The sequence below is a fragment of the Cynocephalus volans genome, chromosome 1 (assembly GCF_027409185.1).
Source record: "Cynocephalus volans isolate mCynVol1 chromosome 1, mCynVol1.pri, whole genome shotgun sequence".
Taxonomy (NCBI): Eukaryota; Metazoa; Chordata; class Mammalia; order Dermoptera; family Cynocephalidae; genus Cynocephalus; species Cynocephalus volans.
In genome coordinates this window covers 186,711,814-186,734,807 of record NC_084460.1, presented here as the reverse complement: position 1 = coordinate 186,734,807, position 22,994 = coordinate 186,711,814, and the positions used below count along the sequence as shown (strand labels likewise).

The following is a 22,994-nucleotide window of genomic DNA, read 5'->3' as shown; positions in this document are numbered from 1 at the left end:
AAATGCAGCCCCCCAAGTCACCAAAATGCACTTCATTTTGTACAAGTATTGGGATCTCTGCATTCTTTTCTCTCTTTTTTTTTTTAACCACAAACAAAATGAGAAGTTAGTTAAGCAAGTAATTTGAAAGAGTGTAGAGACCATGTGGAAAATCAGGCCAAATGTTTGAATTTGGGCTCTGCGTAATTAGTTAGCATGATCTAGGTACATAACCCAGTTATTCATAAGCAGAGCAAGAAATCTGGTTCAAGGTCAAGCCCTAAGCAGAAATGCTACACCTTTCAGAAGTTGTCTTTTTCGTGGGATGTTTTGTTTATTCTCCATGAAGAGTATGCACGGACCTCAGCAGGCAAACGTCTAAGGGGTACTTGAGTAAGCTTGACTTGCAGATTATTAAATGTCTATCAGCCACTTGGTTCAAGAGACGACAAGTTCTCATTGACAAGGAAGGATCCATGGAGGCAGAGCCCGGGGAGTGGGTGAAAAGCACTGAGATGGAGAGTGGCTAGCCCTTTTCTGTCCTCTTTTAAAAAGTAACACAGAGGTGAACTGTCATTGAGTGAACTAGTTTCCAGAAATCTTTCTCAAAACAGATTCTGACAATTATTGAGCTGGATTTATGGATGCCAGATGACCCCATTGACTGAATTATCCAGATGACTACTGCTTCTTAGAGGGTGTTCTGGTAAACATTATTTTAACATCTAGTAAATTCTTACACTTCTGTAAAGACTGAGCAACCATCCTTCTAATGTGGATTGCTAATTAAGGCCTTTATCGACTCTTTTAGATCTTTTGTTCAGCATGAAGATTTTTTTTTTTTTACTGCAGGCTGTAACGGAATACGATTATGCCTGCAGTTTTACTACCTATTTTCATTTACTTTTAGAGAACAGCTCACTCTAAGAGTAATTTTCTGGTACACAAATTTTGAGATAAAATTATTACAGTAATTGCTTTTGTTTTTTTCATTCTGAAATGCACTATTGGTTGGGAAACCTGAACTAATGTCAGGGAAGCTAACGAGTTTTGTGATTTGTTGCTAGAACAAAAATAAAGACACAAGATATAAATACAAATCCATTAGTAAAACCCCCATCCAGCGAAGAGCTGGTGCACATGCTTTCTCCCTTACCGTCCCCCACACAGCTCGTATCTGACAAATAAAAATGTTGCTCATTTTAAAATTGCTTTTCGTTAGTTTCATTGAGCTTTTACACAAAAAATGAGAATTTTTTAAGGGCTCTATTGATAGACGAAGAAGCAATCTCTATTGACAATTAGTATTTTCTGAACCTCCCTAGTCTGCTGAAATTTAATGTTAATGAATATTATTTTAATGAAGAAAAATATCTCATATCATGTGCTTTTTCCTCTCCCCCCGAGGCATTTACATAATTAGACAATAAACTAGGTTTGTGTACCAGCGCAAGTTGGCATAATGTAACACTGGACTGGATTTGTTAATGCATCCTCTCTATTTTATTCCCAGTAAGAACACCCGGACTTCAGACACCTTGAGCAAGCAGCAGCAGACTCTGAGAATGCACATTGACATACCCAGGGCTCAGCTTTTGATTGAAGAGAGAGACACGATGGAGACCATTGGTAAGGTGCCCTGTCTGCTACTTTATACAGTGTGCCTGCTATCAAGCCTCATCAGCCCAAACCCTGGGACCTGGGAAATATTAGACAGGAGAACATCTTGAATGCTGCATGAGTGCAAAAGTTAGAAGGTAGAGAATTGTCATTGGGAGCAAATGTGGAAAAATTTACTTATACACCTCAGTGGTGGCCGGGGACAGGAGTTTCCCAACTCCAATCCGTGCTGGGTCTTTCTCAGGGAGCCTATTGATACCATTCCAATGAATAAGTGTCAACAATCAGATAAACCCAGGAAGGTCCACACACTAAAGCCCCATTTTGGAAATCCACTCTGGTCTCCTCACCAACTCCAATAAGGCCAGCCTTGATTAAGGAAAACCTTTAAACTCTACATAACACTTAAGCAACTGTCTTTGCATCAGGTGTCTTCCCCCAATCCCCCGACACCCCAGAAACATCCTGGAGCTGTTTCCTTCACAGCACTTTGGGAAATATTAGCTTCCTTGTTTCATAGTTTTGGAACAGCACTGGAGAGGTTTCGTTGCTCCTTCAACCCAGAATTCCAGATGTCTTGACTCTTCCCAGCCTCTTTCCACTCAAAGTCCACTGCCCCACACTGCATGCCTAGATAGTTCTATACTTCAGGATCAGAGACTTTATATTTCCATTGCAGTAATAATCAGAAGAATAGCTAACATTTATTGGGAACTTTCTAAATGTCACATACTTTTATAAGCACTTTATGTGCATTAGCTAATTTAACCTTCCAACCATCACATGGCAAAGTTTGCAACTATTGTAACTGAGGCATAGAGAAGTTTGGTAACTTGGCATAGCTTGCCAAGGTCACACAGACAGGTGCAGAACCAGGGTCCCCACCTGTCTACCCGTTTCACCACCATGCCATGCACCTCCGGTACAGGCTGTCTCCATCTGCTTCCATACCAACAGGAGACTGCCAAGAGCCCCTCGCCTTAGAAGTCCCGCCAAGCTTTCTGGTACCCATGGAAACAGACTCTGAGGCTGGTTCCCAAGGCTGCCTCTTTTCAGACTTCACTGTGTTTGTTTTGAGAGGTGTCTGTTGGTACTTGGTCCAAGGGCAACCCTTTCTTGTGGTCTGAATAAAACTGCCGGACTTCTTGCACATACCCCAGATACTTCCCACCTGGAAGGCAGTGGTAAGAGGTCAGGTGGGCAGAACATCCCCTCTGTCGCCCCTCGTCCCTCCCCAACCCCCACCCCTCCTTCAGTAGGTTCTAGTACAGCAGTGGGACTTCTTGACCTAATGGCTCCTAAACTCTAAGGCCTGGGCTGCCCTCACTGGATTCACATGTGGTTCAGGCTTAGCAATACTTAGAGAAAGGTTGGTCAGGTCCAATGTGGCCCTCAGTCCACTGACTTCAGTTAAATACTTACTACTCCTATTGAGTGGGGAGGCACTGCTTGCTCTAAAATACACAAGATTTTATTGGCTTGCTCACATCAAGATAAGGCACCATGTTTTCTTTGGATTATATATGTATTTTCCCCCCAGTGGTATACCTGGAATCTCTTTTATTTAACTCAATAGATTGGGCATTAAAACTAGAATTTCCTTTGAAACATTAGTTCAGAAATCAAAACGTAATTCCTTTGACCATGTACTTTTGTAAGCACTTTATTATGTGCGTTATTTAATTTAACCTTCCAAGCAATATAGGAAAAAGATATTACTTTTGTAACTGAGATGCAGAGAGGTTACGTAGTTTGTCAAAGTCACGTGGTTATAATATTTGCTAAATCTTCCTCTCTAGAGTTAATAATCCTACATATAGCTATTAAAATAGATAGCTAGATGGAGCCTGTGAATGGTACACAGCCTCCCAGGAGCTAGTCACTGCTGGCTTAATATCAGAGGAAGTCTGCCAGTCATTTCTGTATGTGACTCTTAGCCAGAGACACATCACCGGCCAAGCAGGATCATCTATTATCAAGAGTCATTTACCTCCTGGTGATGCCTGACACTTGGTCAATGGCACTTTCTAATTATTGGGAAAGTAGAACTGTGGTGCTTTAAAACTCTCTGAACTCTGACTACAAGAATTCAGAGTTAGAGTGATATTAATTTCTAGCCAGAATGAATGGTTAACCTCATGATCTGATGAACACTTGAAATTTCCCATTAAAAGTTTGTAACCTAGCCCAGCAGATAATGTGGTATGCTCTTAGCAGGGCTGCACATTAGAATCTGCAATGCACCCATATTTTTGATGAAAAATGAACATAGACATGGAGCTTCTGGTGCCAAGTCCAATTGTGAGAAATTGTCTCTGTAGAAAGGCCATCTTCTGAGGGTCGGACCTGGTGCCCGCTGCGGTACCAGCCTGCACCGCACCATGCACTGGGATGCTCACAGACATCTTGGCAGCCGTTCCCTCTCTATCTCTGCCAAGAAATTTTATTCTAACTTCAAGAGGCTTTCCTTTCCTGCCAGAGCCTGAGTAATTGGATTCTGTACTGTTCATTCTGTTCAGAGCCTTTTTTGGGCACAGAAGTCTAGCTGTGTTGTTTACAACTTTCACATTACTGTTCCCGTGTTGAGGCGCACTGTAGCGTGGTCCCGGCTGTCTGACACACTCACATGAACATCACTCTGAGCGCAGTCCTTGAAAATGTACGGAAAATCCATATATCCTACCAAAGTTTGCCTGGGGGAATAAAGCTCTTAAGAAAGTGTGAAAAGTAACAACAAGGTAATGAGAAACCTGGACAACCACGTAATGATTACACAGCTCAAGCAACTGCTCCTTCTACCAGCACCGAAGCACTCAGAACTGATCTGAATCCAGCCTCCTGCCTCTCTAACCTCCAAGTGCCTACACTGGTAGGACTTTGGGAATCTGACAAGTGAGTCATTTTAGGAGAAGTCAATTAAAGGATGCTGTAGAGTGATTAAAGCTCAGAAGAGGTGGGAAGAAAAGGAGCATACCTCGAATACTTTAAAACAGAGCAGTCAATAAGCTCTCGAGACTGGCTTTTCTCTTCTTTTATTCCCTCCAGTCATCTGCCAGGTTCAATAAGACAGCCAACCCCAGAATAGAGCACTGTGGTAGTGTTTTTCTAGTCCTCAAACAGAGCTGCCCAGCAGTCATAGGGACCCGTTTTCAATGACAGCCCATCTCTGGGTGGTGCTGGCATCACTGACGATGTCTCAGGTGAGTTTTTGACAAGCACATCAATCCCCAAAACTTTATTAAATGGGCAGCTGCAGCAACAGGTCCCTAAATCAATGGTCACTTAATGAAAAGAAGCCAAGTTCCGAGAGGGAAGAGAGGCCCATCTCTGCACGTTGGCATTCTCTGTATTTAAGTCATGCTCCATAGCTTCTGTTTTTAATGCTCCAGGGTGATCCTCATACAGCGTTTGTATTTTTAGTCATTTTTGTTGCTTTAGATGAGATTGTTATTGTTGTCATCAACAATAACACAAGTGCCTAAGGAGAGAGAAGGCCCAGGAGGCATTTAAACGTGTCTGGCTTTCTGTGTCCCTGCTGTTCCGTAGATGATCGCTCCACAGTCCTGTTGACAGATGCTGATTTTGGAGAGGCAGCTAAACAAAAGTCCCTGACGGTGACTCACACGGTCCATTACCAATCGGTGTCTCAGGCCACCGGGCCTTTAGTGGATGTTTCGGACGCTCGGCCGGGAACGAGTGAGTGGTCCACAACGCTTAAAATGTGTGGGTGTTACTAATGCTGAAAACATATTAATGCTCTGTCACTATCAAATGAAAATGTGGGGCTCTTCAGCCCTAGGCCTAAGAAACAAATGGGTATAATAGCATTTTTAATTGGGACATTGAGTTTTTATTGTTTGATTTTAGCTGTTATTAAAATCGTGTTAGTTGAAGCCAATATTTTTTTGGTATTGGTTTACTATGAAAAGTTCTAGAAATTTCAAGTTAATTTAGTTTTTTTTTTTTATTTAGTTAATTAGCGTTAGTGTGTATCTAATGCATGCCAGTGTTGCAATAGAAAGAATTCCATGCATGTTACCTTTGCAGCAGTCTTGGAAGGTACCCACTCATAAAGTAGAAACAAGAGTTCCTATTTTACAGATGAGAAAACTGAGTCTCAGAGAAGTAAGGTCAGCAGCCCAAAGTTTAACACATAATAAGAAGTGAAACCAAGATTTGGCTGTACATGTCTGTCCTCAATGCTTATGTTTTTTCTCCCAAACATATTGTTCGAGAAAAATTATACTTCTGGCTAATCTGGAGATTACGTTGGGTTTAGTTGTTCATATTTCACTCATAAAATATGGAAATTAATTACTGCAATGAAGTTAAGTCCTCTAATATATATCTAGAACTTATTAATTAAATATTCTAATTTCTTTATAATTGGAATTGTTCCTAAATCTCTTTAAAGACTGAGAAATTGATGTTCCGATTATTATCATTTCGGAAGCTGTGATGTCTAGCTTTTAAATATCTAATCACTCTCTGCAAAAATTTATATTCTTAGTACGTTATCATTAGAAAACTAACTAGTATAATGTTAAAAGCTCCTCTTCATAAATCCTGGCTTGCGAAGCATTTGCAAAATTCAGTAAGCTCCAGAAGCAAACTGGCTAATTACTAAACAACACGGTAATATGCAGGACACAGCTCCAACAGGTATAAAAATCCGTTTGAAAAGATATTTTCCCAAGAACATCCTAAAGTCTTTTCATTCTCCCTTTTGTCTAACCTTACCCCTTCCTTCTTTGATGACATCAGTACCTTCTGAAGACATGAATGGGACATGAGTGAGAATCAGCTTTGCAAAGGGGTGTGCATGAGAGTTTTGCTCTTAAAAATATTTCAAGGTCTCTGATGTTTCTCCTGCCATTGGCTTCTTTATTGTGGCCTGCCTGATCTGGCTTCCAGCTATGTCAGGATGCTGCTGGGGTGGGTTCTGAGCCACTTTTTGCTGTTAGCCAGGAAAGGTTATAGAACCTGAACAGATTGGATTTTTAGATTGGTGCATCCTCAGCTTCAGCGTTCCTTTGGCCCAGTCAGCACAGAAGTCGTTGGAGACAGTAGCAGGAGAACAGGAAAAATACAAGAAAACAGGGCAGACGCCCCAGGTAGTGTTCCTACCTTCTGTGTGCGTCAGAATCACCCAGGTGCCTGTTTAAAAGATGATTTCAGGGCTCCACCCCAGAGATTCTGATCCAGTTGGTCTCTGGCAGGGCCCAGATATGAACTGTAATGGACATCGTGATGATTTTCATGCCAGTCGTATGGACCCCTCCTTGAGAAACACTTCCCCAAGAGTTATAAGCATGCCCTGCAGAACGGGAGAACACGTTCCCCAGGCCCCTGTCCTTTAGCGCAGCGGGTGCAGGATCCCACCATTTGCCAAGCTCACAGCACATCAGTTCTTCCTGCCAGGTAAAAAAACAACATGCATTTGCATCTCCCTTTCAATGTCCCACTAGCCGAGAAAGGCATAAAGGCTAGTCGTAAATAGTTAAGATGGGAGAAGAGGCAGAAAAAGAAGGCCTAGGAACTTTCTGACTGCATGGTCAGCTGCAGAATAATGGGGAAGTTGATTGAATGGCATTTAAAATATCCATAGAAACATGAATCTGACTCACAAGCAGAAACTGTAAGCCAGTGAAGGTGGGTGGCAGGCGGGACACACATGGGAGGGACACGCATGAGCATCATGGATATGAGGTTGTAAGCATGGCTGTGGGAGTTTAAGAATTCACTCATTCAGCATTCAGAAGTACTTATGGAGGCTTTCCTTTACATATATGGCTTGTGCTTGGCGATGGGGTCACATCATGAGCAAGATGCAAAAAGACATTCATTTCATTCCAGCAGACATTAGACAAGGAACCAAAGTATTTTTCATTTCTCAATAAGTGCTAGATAAAAATAGAACAGAATAAAAAGATGGTGAGTTTACACGGGTGTGGGAGCAGCAGAAGGGAGCCGCCTTGGAGCTGAGTCCTCTGGGAAGACCTCCACTGAGGAGATGCTATGAACCAAGATCAGGGCCACAGCAGGAGCCGCCTGCCAAGCTGGGGAGCAGAAGGGAAATGCAGTGAGCACAGGGGAAGGGTGAGGGACGCGACGAGAAACAGCCAGCCCCGTCCTGTAGGCCTCATATGTCCACATCATGTGTCATGCGCCGTGCATGTGCATCTCTTTGTGAGAGTGTGGGATGCTCTGCCGAGGACTCAGCCTGATGATCCCATGGAAACACTGCGGCTTATAGAACAATGTTTCTTTCCTTTTCAGTGAACTCCACTGAATAATGTTTACTGACATCAGGCAAATCTACTCAAATTCATGCATCAGTCTCTGGTTCCTCCCAACCGCCAAATGAGATTATTCATTTAGCATCACAGAACACTCTGTATTAGTAAAAGACCTTCGGGATCATTTTTTCATTAAATGTTCCCCCAATACCACAGTATGAGGAACTGACAGTGTTCCATTATTTATTTAGAATTAGAAGTGGTGGGTGACTGGCCCCCCCAGCACATTACTGCAGAAGTCTAAACCTGTGAACTTCCTGTAGCCCAGTCCCTGCTTGCTGCTTGTGTCCAAGAGCTTGTCGCCTGCGTCCAGATGTTCTACCTGTATCAACACAATCCCATGCAGCAGACTCTTCTCACTGCAGTTTGGAGTTTTTATAGAAATTCATTTATGTTCTCTGATTTCTCAACTACAAAAGATATTATTCTGCTCTGTATGTTAGGACTATATTGTCATTGCAGGGATTATTTTTAAGAAGAGTATCTAAAATATGTTGCTTACACACTAAATGCTTGCATTGTAGTAGTTATGTTTCTAAGCATTTTATTGGTTTGCCAAGAGTCCATAATAACAAATTCTTATTATGAGGATGGGAGAAATCACGACAATTTGCTGTTTATCTCTTTCCATGTGTGAAAACACATTCCTCGGCTGTGTCTGCTGCTGTTTAGTTCCTGTCTCTCCTGTGGAATATGACACACTGGAAAACTGGGACCCTTGTCATGTCCTTATTCCCTATACCAGCCACAATGTCTGATACACAGCAGGCATTCAGTAAATATACTTAAGTACTGAACAACTGTCAAGTTCTGAAATCAGAATAACGAGAATGGAAAACGAAGAATGTTTGTGGTTTCAACAGGACTTGGGCGATCACTTTAGTTCCTCTCTCTGTTCTCCATTTCCTGAGACAGCTGATCAACTGGGTGCCTGTATGTCTTCACCCAGTGAGAGTTGTCTCTTTTAATGCATACGTAGCCTCTTCCCAGCACACTTTGCAGAGACTTACTCACAAGATCAGTACCCAGGAGATGTGCATATCAGCTTTTCTACTTGCAAAATGTGCAAGGTTATGTAGACATGTGAACTGATAAATATTAATCTTGACTTTTTTTTTTGGTCATATGTACCTGGAAGTCATTCATTCATTTCATTTATTCGTGCAGAGAGCATTTGCCAAGCACCTGTATGTAGCACTGAACTGGGAAATGAAAGGACACAGCTTCCGTCCTTCCTACCTCTACTGTTCAGCTCCTTTCTGCATCACAAGCCTTCTCCAGCATCTAGTTTTATGATTTCTAGTAGGTATTGTTTTGTCACACCCTCTAAATTGAGTTTTCAGCCTTCCTGATCAACCCACCAAATTTCCCACCACCATCTTCCCGGTAAAGTCAGGCTGTGCTCCATTCCTGACCAAGGACTTGCTGCTCAGGACATGTGGGCCTTGTAGTTTATTGAGCCTTCCCCATGTGCCCAGGGTGCTCCAGCACATTAATCTCACTTGAGTCGCACAACAGCTCTGAAGGTTGGTGGTGATGTTGCCCAGTCTCAGCAATGGGGAAACAGACAGAACCAAGGCAGTCACTTGGCCCGAGTTACACAGCCAGTGAGTAGTGGAATGGACCTCAAACCCTTACTCCAAAGCCCCAACCCTCAACCACTATGTTGACTTTAGGTAGATATGATGCCATTTAAAGGATATAGGGACTAAAGAATAGATTTCATACATATATGTATACACACACAGACATACACACACATATATATAAGAAGAAGAGCTAATCACACAAATTGAATCTTTATTGTTGAAACTTTGAAAAACTGAACACTCTATCACTTAGAACAGCACTACAGATAGTACTTGTGAAAATACCTGGTATGTGTGAGGTGCAATTCAGTGTGCAGTGTGTGATGAGCCCTTGATAAATATGTGTTAGTTAAATGACGGATGTTCAGATCTACCAGTTTTATCCTCTCATTACACAACTACTAAATTCATCATGTAAAGCTAAGGGCTTCAGCATCTACAAGATATGGAAACCAATAGCAGGGGCTAAAAACAGATTATACCATGATCATGGTGCATGTGACATGTTTTGTAACCCTATTATCCACAACATCCTCTCTTATCCCATATTCAGAATAATTAAAATAATTTGATTCAGTGCACAGAAGCATAACTCAGGTGCAGAGCTGGTGTTAAAAGGCCAAGAACTATTTATATCATTTAGCTTCTAACTCATTGGCTATTTAGCAAGCATGGTGCTTAATCACTAAGTTTTACTTATATTAGAATGTTGGGGAGCCTAACAAAATATTTTCCATGCAGGGGCAGAAAATCCCAGCATTTATTAGCTTAGTAGATTAGTTAGTAAATTACACAAAAGAGGCTGAAATCCAAGTAAATTTATTTTAGCTACTATTTCAGAAGCTATCGTACAGAAGAGTTCAGTTCAGGCACAAAACAATGGCTGCAAAAACCTGATTATTTTTTTTTAAATGTGTCAAGTACCCTACTATTCTACATACTGAGACAATTTTGACTCTGGGATGACTGCTTATAGCAGGACAAAACTGCAGGCTGTGGTTCAAGGAAACTAATATCATGACCTATATTTTCAACATTATCAGGCCATTGGCAAAACTGTCCTTGTCTAGGAAAAAAAAGGGATAATGAACAAAATTAACTTGAAAAGAGTTGAATATAGGCCAACATGTATGATTTTCCCATGGAATTTTCTAAATAGGGTGATTTTGATGGGGAGGGGGGCTATGGGAGTGAACATCATTGCCTCACCACTGGAGAGTGAGTTCAAGGAGAGGAAACACAGGTGAGGGTTTGGGGGATTTTAGGAAATAATTGTGTCATTGCAGTGGGACTATCAAATTGCTCCCATCCCCCAACACCCATGCCAAGACTAAATCTGCTCAGAATGATCTACAGCTGTAGTTGCAAAAAAACTTAAAGAGTAAAAATGAGCACTCTCAAAACTTCTTTAAGAGGCTGGGTGATTTTCTGGAAGAGATTCATTAGCATTTAAATAACAAGCTCCACTTATTTAAGCTCCACTTATCAAGTCGATAGTGCCTAGAGGGCATTTAGCCTCCTATCCATGGTAATGTTTTTCTCTCTCTTTAAGGACCTCTCTTCTAACATTTCAGTGGAGAAACACGATTATCATTCACACCTTGTTGTGTAGAGAGTTCACACTCCAGCGTAACTCATTTACATTCTCATCAGGGCCAGAAAAAAAAACATCCTCCACTAAAGTCTTCTGTGGAATTTTGCAAATAAGGGATGAAATGTGTCTTGCAATCAATGCCACAGACCATATGCACCAAGACTGAGTACTTTGATGACCCAGGAGATCATAGAACACACCTTTTTGGCTGCAATCTCGGTGCTCCTCCCAGCATCATAGAATGATGGATTAGGTTCAAAGCCCAGTCACTAGAAATTTGCAGAGGAAAATCTCCCATCTGAAAAGAAAGTCATTTCACCACTTTCCGTGTCAGCCTCTTATGTCCCAACATGGAATTATATAACAAGCTAGTGTCGTGCACATACCCTACTAGAAAAGTCAGGATCAAGCCAAGCAACTGCCAATATCTGAACTGAAAAGCAGAGGCTTGGGTTCATTTTTATCACTTAATAGCTGTGTCACTTCTCTCTGAGCTGCCATCGCCTCATCTGTTAGGTGGCCTTAGGCTACAGGAATTCCTTCAGGAAACTGTGCCAGGGATTCTTGTTGGCTCCGTGGATGAGTCCAAAGAGGAGTGTCCTTTCCCCTGCCCTGGAGAAACTCCTAGGCTCATAAGAGCACATAAATGAGTCAGTGCAATAATGTCACAGGTTTGAAACTGCTTCATTAGTGCTGAGCGGTAAATACAGACTGCTGTGTTTAGAAGTTGGCCAAAGCATCCTGAAGTACAACTGCATAAAATTTCTCGTTGAGAAGCAGAGAATTCAAAGGTGGAAATAACCCATCTAGGACCTTAGGTTCCCTTCAGGCTGGAGCACCAGAAAAACCATCCCAGGTAACTGAAACTCTCCCCTTTTTCACAGAATTCCAGAAAAGGCAATGCTATGGCCCACTCCAGTGCTGTTAGAACATCCTTTTTCTTAGCTCACTGAAGAGTTGAGTTAAAAGAACTCAGTTCACCCCATTAACTTGCTGCCTCTGGCTCCAGATTTTAAGAAAATGAAACCCATCTGGTACCAGCCTATGGATACATAAACCTATATGTTTTTGAAGATCGTAGATGTGTGAAATCCAAATACCTATTAACCCTTTATTCTCCATATTAAATAATCCGACTCATCTTTGTCAAAGGTCAGACAATTCCATTGACGAGATATGCTATTGTATGCAAAAGGCTAAGAGAGTCGTAGGACAAAAAGTCATGGTTCTTCTGCTCTTGTGTTACCAAATTGGTCTCTTGGGTCCCAAAGTCATAGAAATGAATAACACACCCAGCAGTAAAGCAAGCAGCACTTTATTAAAAGAGGAGATAGACTTATGCATAAGGAAGGTAGCTACAGGAAAGCTAGGCCCCCCCAAGGAGGCTATTTAGGGTCCTTTGTAGGGAAAGGGGTTCAGGGGTGCAGGCCAGCATCATCATTCTGCACCTCTGGAGGTGGCCCATTCTGTTCTTCCTGGTTGCGTCATGGGCGCATGCTCAGTTAGGGCTTTGGTCCTTGGTCCTGCTCAGTAGGTCCAAGATGGTGGTGGTGTGTTCATGTTCCTCACCCTAGGAGGGACATTGTAGCAGTCACCTTGAAGCTTTGTGCACACATGGGAATTCCTAAGGGGGTCTTAAAGTTAATCTGTAACCGAATTTTTAGAATTACAGGAAACAAGCCTTGGGAAGGGGTTTTGCAACTCGGTGAATATCTGTTCCCCTCTAATCTCAGTTTATTTTATCAGAGCAGGCCATGGGGTAATCATGCCTGGGAGGTCTGATGACCGAGGAGTGGAAAAGTAACAAAGTGTCCTTTGCGGGGAAAATGAAGTCAGTTTGGTTCACAGGCCTAGACTTATCCTGTCTCACTAGGAGCTTTCAATTTAGTTAATGAATAAAAGAGTCATAATTGAAGCACTGAGTAAATACAAGACAGCAGTAATACAGACATCTGTGTTATTTTCCTGGGGCTGCTGTAACAAAGTACCACAAATTGGGTAGCTTAAAAGAACAGAAATGTATTGTCTAACAGTTCTGGAGGTCAGAAGTCTCAAATCAAGGTGTCCCCAAGGGGCTGCTCCCTCTGAAACCTGCAGGGGAGGATCCTTGCCTCTTCCTGGCTTCTGAGGTTGTGCCTGTGGTCCTGGGCACACCTTGGCCTGCAGCTGCAGCACCTCTGTCTCCGCCTCCCTCTCCACGGTGCTCTCCCTCCTGTGTCTGTGTCCTCTTCTTACAAGGACACCAGTCATATTAGATTAAGGTCTCACTCTATTCTAATATGACCTCATCTTAACTAAGTACATCTGCAATGACCCTATTTCCAAGTAAGATCACATTCTGAGCTACTGGGGTTAGGACAGGGACATATCTCTTGGGGGACACAATTCAACCCATAACAATACCTCCAGGTGGAGGAACTTTGGGAAGGAAGCCATGTTACAGCATCCTTGGCCGGGCTCCCTCATTTTACAGAAGAGGGTGATTTCTGGAAAGTTTAACATGCATCAGGTCACAGATGCATTAAGGACAGGCACAAGGCTCAAATCTATAACTCGAGTCAAAATATAATGTTCATTCCCCTGCAAGGCTGTTTAAATACTTAAGTATCTGATGAATGTTTCAGACGTAAGAGAAAGGAAAAGAGTGTTCTGGACAGGACGAGTCAAGTTGGACTTCCTGGAGGGCCACGATGGGTCAATAGGGCCGGGTGGGGAGAACTGCCCACAACACGTGATCCCAGCTGACCACACTCCTCTGAAGACACAGACAGACATGATTCTTGACTCTTCACAGATCCTACCACCAGGAGGAACGCAAAGGCTGGGCCCACCGCAAGAAACCGCTATGCCAGCCAGTGGACCCTCAACAGACCCCACCCCACCATTTCAGCACACACCCTCACCACAGACTGGAGGCTGCCAACACCCAGGGCTGCAGGATCAGTAGACAAGGAGAGTGACAGTTACAGCGTCAGCCCCTCACAAGACACAGGTACGGCCCCAAACACAGCCTCCTCAGCCTCTGGGGACCGGTGTGACCCAGCCCTGTGCTGGCCCACACTGGCTTTGTGGGCTCCTTGGGGAGGAGAGACAGGGCTCCCTTTACTCCTACTTACTCTCTTTTAAAGGTCTCTTTCAAATTGTTAAGCCATTTTCCCAACAGTTACCCATACAACTGTGTAGCATTCAGAGGGCCCAGTGCATTCTGCATAACAGAACTAAAAGGGATCTATTTGGCAGGTGTCCTAAATCTGAGACCCATGCTGCTGTCTCCTTTTAGCTCCTACCCCACTGGGAGAAAAATAGACCTTTTTAAATTTTCACCCACATGATTGCAATAATTGCTGATTACACTCCGAGGGCATCTGACCCACTCCCATCTACAGGATTAAGATAGTGTACTTGAACTTACACGATGAGGTCACAGCACCCTCTATAGGGAACATACTCGGATCCATTTGACAATTAAACAGGGGTTGATTATAAGGTAAGTCACCTAATCTATGCCATCAACCGCGAAGGTTTCACTTGAGAGAAGACAGGGCCTAAGAATAGCTCTACATTGCCCACCCCCACCCCTTAAATTTTGCAAAGAAATTATATCTGAACCTAATAGCTGTAGGAATTTTCATACTCATTTTTCCTTTGTTCTTCATGATATACTTCAAAAACAGTGTTCCAAATTTATTTTTATGGCTGTTATTTCTCCTAGGAGTGTCTTAGAGTTCCACAGAAGTGATTACAAAATTTTTAATGGGTTTAAAATGCAGAAATTTCTCTGATCAAGATGATGAGGTCCAGTTAAAAGGCACGTTGGCACAGGTTTCTGTCTTGGCTGTGTTCTAGTCCCCATAAAGGGTGACAACAAAGGATGCTTCCCAGGGATCAGGGACTGCTCTGCTTTGTGGCCAATTTCCACGCAAAGTCACAACTGCATTTCACAGTACTTTCACGTCTTCCTTCACCAGGTGAGGCCTGAGGAGCTGAACTGCAAAGCTCAGATCCTTCACGCCAATTAAAGAGTGTCTCTGGTGAGGCTCGATTTGCAAGTCAGAGCAGGGGAGAGGGTCGCCGCAGTTCATGTGCACTGCATTCCCAACTGTTTTCACTGAAAGTGGAATTTTTAAAGGGGGATACATTACTTATTGATGGAAATATCCTAGGCTTCAGCATCTGACCAGAGCAATTTGGTTGAAACAAGGTTTCCCTGAGCCCAATTTGCTGAGGTTTAGAAAGCTCGCCTCAAAGTGACAGGAGCAAAATCCTCTGACACAGAGCCAAGGCACCTGCTGGGTGATCTGGGAGAGACAGCCAGAAAGATCATCCAGGTGGTTCAAACTTAGGACGATGAGTCATCTGTCTTGTTTTCTTTTTTCACGGTGTAGATCGAGCAAGAAGCAGCATGGTCTCCACAGAAAGTGCCTCCTCCACTTATGAAGAACTGGCCAGGGCCTACGAGCACGCCAAGATGGAAGAGCAGCTGAGGCACGCCAAGTTCACCATCACAGAGTGCTTCATATCAGACACGTCGTCCGAGCAGCTGACGGCAGGGACCAACGAGTACACGGACAGCCTGACCTCCAGCACCCCTTCAGAATCGGGGATCTGCAGATTCACTGCATCTCCCCCCAAACCTCAGGATGGAGGACGAGTGACGAACATGGCGGTTCCAAAGGCACATCGGCCAGGTTAGAGTTGCTGCATGACAACCATCCCAGAGCTAGTTGGCTTAAAACAGGAGAAATTGTTTCTTTTGTTCTTGAATCTGAAATTTTGTCAGGGCCCAGTGAGGACCACAAGCTAGGGAGGCTCAACGGGTGCTGGGGAATCCATTCCAAAATGGTTTGCTCACCAGGCAAGCTCATGCTGGCTGCGTCCTCTCTACGTGGGCCTCTCCACGAGGTGGCTGGAGCTTCCTCATAGCATGGCAGCTGGGTGCTAGGGCAAGTGTCCCCAGAGGTGGACTGTGGGAACAGCCAGTGTCTTAAGGCTAGGCCTGGAAACTGACACGACATCATCTCTGCCCTATGCTATTGCTCAAGTGGTCACAGAGCCCACAGAGACCAGATCCGAGAGGAGACACCCCCAGCTTGACAAGAGGGGTGTCAAAAATGGGGGGCTGTATTTTAAACTGCTGCACTGAGGGCTCTTGAAAGGAGAGAAGTCTTACCAGTAGCCAGTGTTTTGGACTTGATTTACTCAAGGTGACCGTAACTGGCTAATGTCAGGTCAAACAGCAGTTTGGTCTTGACCTTGAGCATTTGTGGATAGTTGGGGTTTGTGGATGAGAGCTGCAGATTCGAAGGTCTGCAGGGCCTGGTAGATAATGTACACACGTGCAGAGTTGTGGGAGCTGGCTAAAAGGAGTGACGAGGACAGGGACAATTAAGGAGCTCACGGACTATCTAAAGGAAAAAGATTTGCAAGCTCCTGCCAACTCACCCCAAGTGGAAGTGAGGGCAAGTATGGGCTCGTGTTTTAAGAGAAGCCAGAGATCTTGATTTTATATAGAAACTCACAGTTTTTAAATGTTGGCTCAGGTATTTGCAAACCGTTGTACAGGGCAAATAAACCACATCTGCAGTGTGAATCCAACCTATGGTGGCCAGTTGTAGTTTTCATCTGGAAAATCACCTGTTCTTTTTCACCCCAAAATGGCTGCCTGTAGACTTTCCTTCATGGACTGGCCTATCCAATCTTAATTCAGTTTTATTTCTCTTTTTACCCATTTCCTGAACCACTGTACTGGTTCCATTTCAAAAACTTGTCTTCACTTTTGAATAACTGCAATTCCCTTGGGTTTTATGGCATAAGGCCCAGCTGAAATGAGCCTTATAAATGCATAAAAATACATAAAATAAAAGTCATATATCCAGCAAATAAGCTTCCATACTGACTCGAGATTCACACCTACAACAAAGAATGATGGCTTCATTTATTTTCATTCCGTCTGCCTCCTCAGGGGAAAGGACAAGCTGTTATTTGTGGGCGTTTTTATTTCAAGAATTTTTTGTGGTTGACATTTATCTGTAAGGCAAATGCAAAAAAGTACGGGATAAATGCCATAGCTTTTTGTGGCTTGAAGGTGAGGAGGGCAGGAGAGAAGAAAATGAGCCTGTGGGCATGCTGTTTAGCCTTGCCCGACTTCAATTGCCACATCTGTAAGATGGGTATAACCCTGGTGCCTGCATAGTGAGTTTGTGTAAGATGCACATAGCACACGCAGGCAGAGCAGTTAGCAGAGCCATGCTCAGCATATCAGTTCTTGTCTCTGTTGTGGTTTTGTTGATGTGGTTGTTAGAATCCCCCACAGTGACTCAAGATGTGCTGCTGCCCGTTTTCCTTCCTGCCTCTATTTTCCTTCGGTGGCCACTGAGGTCCTGGGATGAACCACCTCACTGGTATGTCACCCAGTTAAGTGCTTTATTCTCTAAAGCCAGCACTGCATCATCTCCCCTTCATGACTGACCTGCGGCCGAGAATGAGCTTCTGGGCTTCTTTAAATAATGAGGGGCTTGAAGTTTCTTTCTGACGCCATGTTGTTCATAGTGTCAGATTAGTATCTTTTTAAAAGTTTAAACTTTGTTCATGACAATGTTGACTGGATCCATTAGAGCAACTGAAAAATCACAACTAAGTGACTATCGTCCTAACATACTATTTAGAATAGAATGGTTTTATGACTTTAGGTATGAATACTTTCTTAAACCAACACAAGTTCTAATGTCTACAAACTCTGTTCTTCCTTAGAAGACTATTATCATTGAACACTTGATACGCTATAGAAAAATATTTCCTCCTTTGGAAGACTTTCTGTTACACTTTTATAATGCAACTAAATGAACACTAGGCACAAAAAAAAAGGTTGCAGTTTTATTCTGCTGACTCAAGGCTGTGTCGAAACTAGCAGCTCCTAGAACTGTGTTTTTAAACCATATTTTTTACCTTCATGTCCTCTTGCTTCTAGATGCTACCAGTCATTTCTGTTTACGGTCTTCCAAACCTCTGGATACCTTTCTCCTCATCATCAGCTTTTCTTCTTTTTGCTGATTCTTCCCCACTCCCCTTACCTTTCTTTTTTTTTTTTTTTTTTTTTTTGGTCTTTCTTCAGTGCTAATAATTATGATCCCAAATTTTTAAATTCTTTATAAATTGGGATCAAGTTACATGAATTTGGCCAGATCATGGCTCCAGAAAAATAAGCAACATGTCTTAGTTATTTTCATATTTCTCTCCCAGGGTTTGCAGATATCTGTTGGGCACATAGGGTTCAAGAAGTATTCTTAAATGAATTAATGGTATTGAATATATACATCTAGCACTTGTTTGGCGCATAGTAGGTGCTTTATAAATGTTACTAAATCAATGGCTATATCACAGTTGTGATAATAACAGAACTGACCCATTGGTTCATATATTTCAATTATTAGAAATTATTAGTCAAATACAAGAAGATATTTAAGTCTACCCGACATTCCAGCATTCCTTTAAACAAAGTGACTTATTTTCTCTTCTTGCCCTTAGCAAATCAAAAGGAAATCTCTTCCACAGAGAACCAGGTGCTCCGGTACACAAGACAGGCATCAGAATCCAGCTTTAGATCTTTAATAATACCTAAATTTTGAGTTTGCCTCATTTTTAGGGCTTATGCATTTTAAGTAAAAGCAATGATTTTTTTTCCAATAAGGGATGGCTACTTTTATCTTTAAAAACAAACAGAACAAACGAACAAAACTCTCTTTCTCTGAGAAATAGCTGGAAAGTTTGACAGCTTTTTTCCTCTAGGTCAAGGTGGATTCCAATACTTTGATTACAGTACCTATGCTTGGTTTCAGGTAGCATTTTGAGCCATTTTCTAACATTCTTGGATTACTGCTGCTTCTTTATTCATGATGTTTATCCTATGCAGTCAAGAGAAGCCATCGCATGAAGCTTATTAAATCAACTTAAAGCTTCAAATATGGAGCCTACTACAGCCTGGCCCGCCAGCAGCAGGGGACACGCGGCCTCTTTAGATCTAGCATTCACACTCTCTGGGGCCCCTGTCTTGAATGCACACCAGCCCCTCCTGTGATGAATGCTTTTGAAGTTTTCCGGCTGGAAATGGCCACTGCCTGCCGCCAATTTGCTGATTCTCTAAATAACCAGTTATTTGAAGCAGTTATCAGATTTTAACTTTCATATCCATTCATCCCATACACTACTCTCTGCCGAATGTGTGTTTAACTAATGAGAGTGAGTACCCTCAGCCCACTGAGAGGCCCCGCGCCCTCACCTGCAGGGCTCTCACCTGCGGGAAACATCTGCCTCTGTACAGGTTGGTGCTCTTCTGACTAAGGCTGCCTTCTTCTCAGTTGTCATTCTGATCATACTCTTTTCTTTCTCTGAAGTCTGCATGTCTCCCGTGTTGGCTCTTAAATCAAAATCAGACTCCAGAAAACTTCAATGCCAAATAATCCCCCACCTCCACCTTCACACTACCTGCATCTCTCTCGCCATCTGAAGGCTGAGCTCTGCTCCCGACAGGGAAACTGGCTCAGACTGCTGCTCCCACCTAACAGCCAAGGCCTTGCTCTTCATCCTCGCAAGCAGTGTGTATCCTCTTTCTTCCCCTTCTCACTTCTCTTCCCCCTCCTCCTCCTCCTCTCCCGTCCTCTCTCCAATTCTCCACTTTGGGGCTGCTGGGGCCCCAGGCCTTAGGGCTTGCATCCTGTCCCTTTCCTTTGCATATCACTAAAATTCAGTGTTGAAGTTTCTATCATGAACATTATTCTAAAAGCTATGGAAAGTGTTTCCTCTCAAGGGAAGTGTCTTTGATGCCTACACGTGTGTGTGGGTACACACACGCACATATACTGTGCATATACATGCACAGATGCATGGGCACACGTGCACACATGCATGAGTACATGCATACATGCACAACACATAGGTACACACAGTGCACATGCACACATAACGCACACACACTCAGTGCACATGCACACACACAAAGCACACACTTAATGTACAGACACACACCCAATGCATGCACACACACACGATGCACACTGAATTTCTCTGGGCTCCACCTTTCTAAAGAATGTCCTGCTTCCCTTTCTTCCTTGGGCATGGCCCGGTGTACACTGAGTGCCCACTCAATAACTGGCCCTTTTTGAGGAGCTGGGGATACAGTGGTAGACAAAACCCACAAAGACAACACCTTGAAGGAGCTTATGTTCCTGGAAGGGAGACACACAATAAGTAAACAAAGAAGAAAAGTAAATCTGGGCGGGGTAAACCCTAGCAGGGGGGTGCTTGGAAAGGATTGTCAGGAAAGGCTTCTTGAGGCAAAAAGATGCAAGTGATTTGGTGGAAAGAAGGCAGCAAATATCCTACAGGCCAGCAGTCCAGGCAGGGAGAAGAGGAAGAGAAAGGCCTGGAAATAGAAATGAGCTTGACATTCACAGTGGGGATCAGGAGGTCCCTCTGAACTGCCAGATGTGTGCAGACTTTCGAATACTCCTATAGAAGGTAAAGTGCAAAGAACCCTGGGGCCCTCAAAGCCTCTGCTACTGCTATTCACGCCCACCCTGTGTGTGCTCCCTGCTCAAAACCCACATCTCTCTGATGAGAATTTGCAATTTCAGCTTCCTGAGGGCTCTCCTGTAATTTTAGTCTGCTCTCAGTGGATGTCCCTCAAACCCATAAAGTGATTGTAGGACTTTTTCTGAGCAGTCCCAAGCTTGGCACTCTGAGTCCCTTTGCCTGTAATAAAAGCTTAGCACACAGGTCATGGGGTCTTTTGCAGACACCTCCCCCCACCTGTGCCTCCCCCACTGGTTTCAGGGGGCACCTCCTGTGGCCTTGGCCTCCTACCTTGTCACGTGCTCTGGCTGGTTTACGCAGCACTGCTGTTGCTCGGGCTGCTTTCTATCCTCTTGTTCCAGAACGTGTGTTCCTTTTGTTCTGTCTTTCCTCTGACTTCTCAGCCCCTTAGACGGCTCACTGTTTTTCTCAGCTGGCTTATTAAGGTTCGCTTCTAGTTGCCGGGGAGTCCTAGGCTGTGTCAGTCCCTCAGGAGTTGAAGAGGAGGCATATACCCTGATACACCACTGATATAGAGGCAGGAGGGCCACCTATGTCCTGCCGGGTGACCTGCTGCAGACGACAAACAAGAAGGCTCTCCACAGAGACTGAAAGCTCACTGCATCTCCATATAGACGCTGTTAAAACACAAACATATGCCCCTCATTTATTCAGCCCACACTGATAGATTATCTTCTCTGTAAAAGAGACTGGGTCTTATCCTAAGACTTAAACGTGTTTATATATTAAATTAACACTCCCCGTAGTCTCATTTGTTTATCAGAACAGCATGTAGTATCAGAAACAGCAGACAAAGGGTCCTGAAGACATAAGACAGTAAAATATTGAGGAGGCCCAAGAAATAAGACAAAACCCAGTTTATGGAAGACAGGCACCCCCACACACGCCCTCTACATACACACACACACACTCATACACACATATACACACACATACACGCATACACACACATACACGCACATACACACACGCACACACAGACATACACACACTCTCTATACACACATGCACAGACACACACACCCTCTATACATGCATGCATGCACATACATATAAACATGCACACACATACACACACATATACACATACACCCTCTACACACACATACACACACACCTACACACATATACATATACACAAACACAAATACGCACCCCTACACAAAGCCCAGGGAGATGTTGTGATAAGCCAAAGCAACATGAAGACCCAGGGGATATTCAAAAAAGGTAAGAAGACAGCAAAGACCATCATCTTCCAGCGTGGTCCCATGTGGATTCTGTTGGCACCAAGTTCAAGTGCATTCTATATCCCAAACTGGGGAGGAACAAGCCATCATTTCCAGTGATAGGGTCAGCCCTCTCGTGTCTAACCCCCTTCCATGGCCCTCCACTGCTCTCAGGGTAGAGACCTACAGACCGCGAGGGATCAGCCCTCCTCGTTGCTGGCCTTGACCCCTGGTCTCCAGTCTCAGATCCCCTGGCCTCCTACAGCTCCACAAACGTATATTTCCTCCATCTGGAATTCTCTGATTTTCAATCTATGTCAGCTCCTTCTGTGGGACAATTCAAGATGCACAGTATTGTTGAGATGGGTCTGCCAGCTTCAAAGCAGAGCAAGTGCAAGCCCCCAGCCAGGCCTCTGCTTTGGTGGGTCCCCAGTATGTGGTTCCCCATGGGGCTCTCATGGGAGCTGGACCTGTCTTTGAACCTCTCGAATCCTTCCCAGTGGGTGGTCAAGAATCCCTGCTAACAAGTTCTGAGCTTGTCTAAATGCCAAAGAAGACTGACCAATACTGCTTTTATTCAGAACTACTTTATTTCAGAAGAATCATGAGCTGGAACAAAGTCAAAGTCCTACTTCATACCTTGGTGTAGTTTTTAAAGTTCACCAGCAAGTAGGAAGATCACAATATCGATGAGCTCTTAAAAATTCATGAAGCTGCCTAAGTACAAGCCAAGAATGTAATAGATTCTGTGTACATGGACCTCTGATATCAATCTCACATTATTTATTTAGGGTTTTTCCTGGTTGCTGTTTGGGAGTGAGATTCATTTACCAAGAGAGGTTCATTTACAAGTTTTCATTACCATGCTGCAACATTAATATTAAACTAAAAAAGTGTTAAATCCCATTTGTTATGGGTGGACCCTACAATCCCCTTTGGTAATTAGCTCTGTGGCACCATAGTGTTATTGCAAGTCCGATCTTTGTGGTTTTTGTTGAAATTGCTAGAACTCAAAGTAAGCATCCTTTGCTGTTTACGTTTGCATCAATATCCAGCTCTACCCAAGCACAGGTAGCAAACCTTGTTAGAAATGGATGAA

General features: G+C 43.5%; 1 protein-coding gene across 1 annotated transcript in view; it reads left to right on the top strand.

Annotated features, from left to right (window-relative positions):
- The window catches only part of DSCAM (DS cell adhesion molecule), a 607,645-nt gene that overhangs the window by 574,848 nt on the left and 9,803 nt on the right, over positions 1 to 22,994 (top strand). The window contains exons 29-32 of the mRNA XM_063083118.1: positions 1,493 to 1,608; positions 5,146 to 5,295; positions 13,876 to 14,073; positions 15,467 to 15,769. Of these exons, the coding sequence (XP_062939188.1) occupies positions 1,493 to 1,608; positions 5,146 to 5,295; positions 13,876 to 14,073; positions 15,467 to 15,769 (767 nt within the window). The remainder of the gene's footprint in view (positions 1 to 1,492; positions 1,609 to 5,145; positions 5,296 to 13,875; positions 14,074 to 15,466; positions 15,770 to 22,994) is intronic.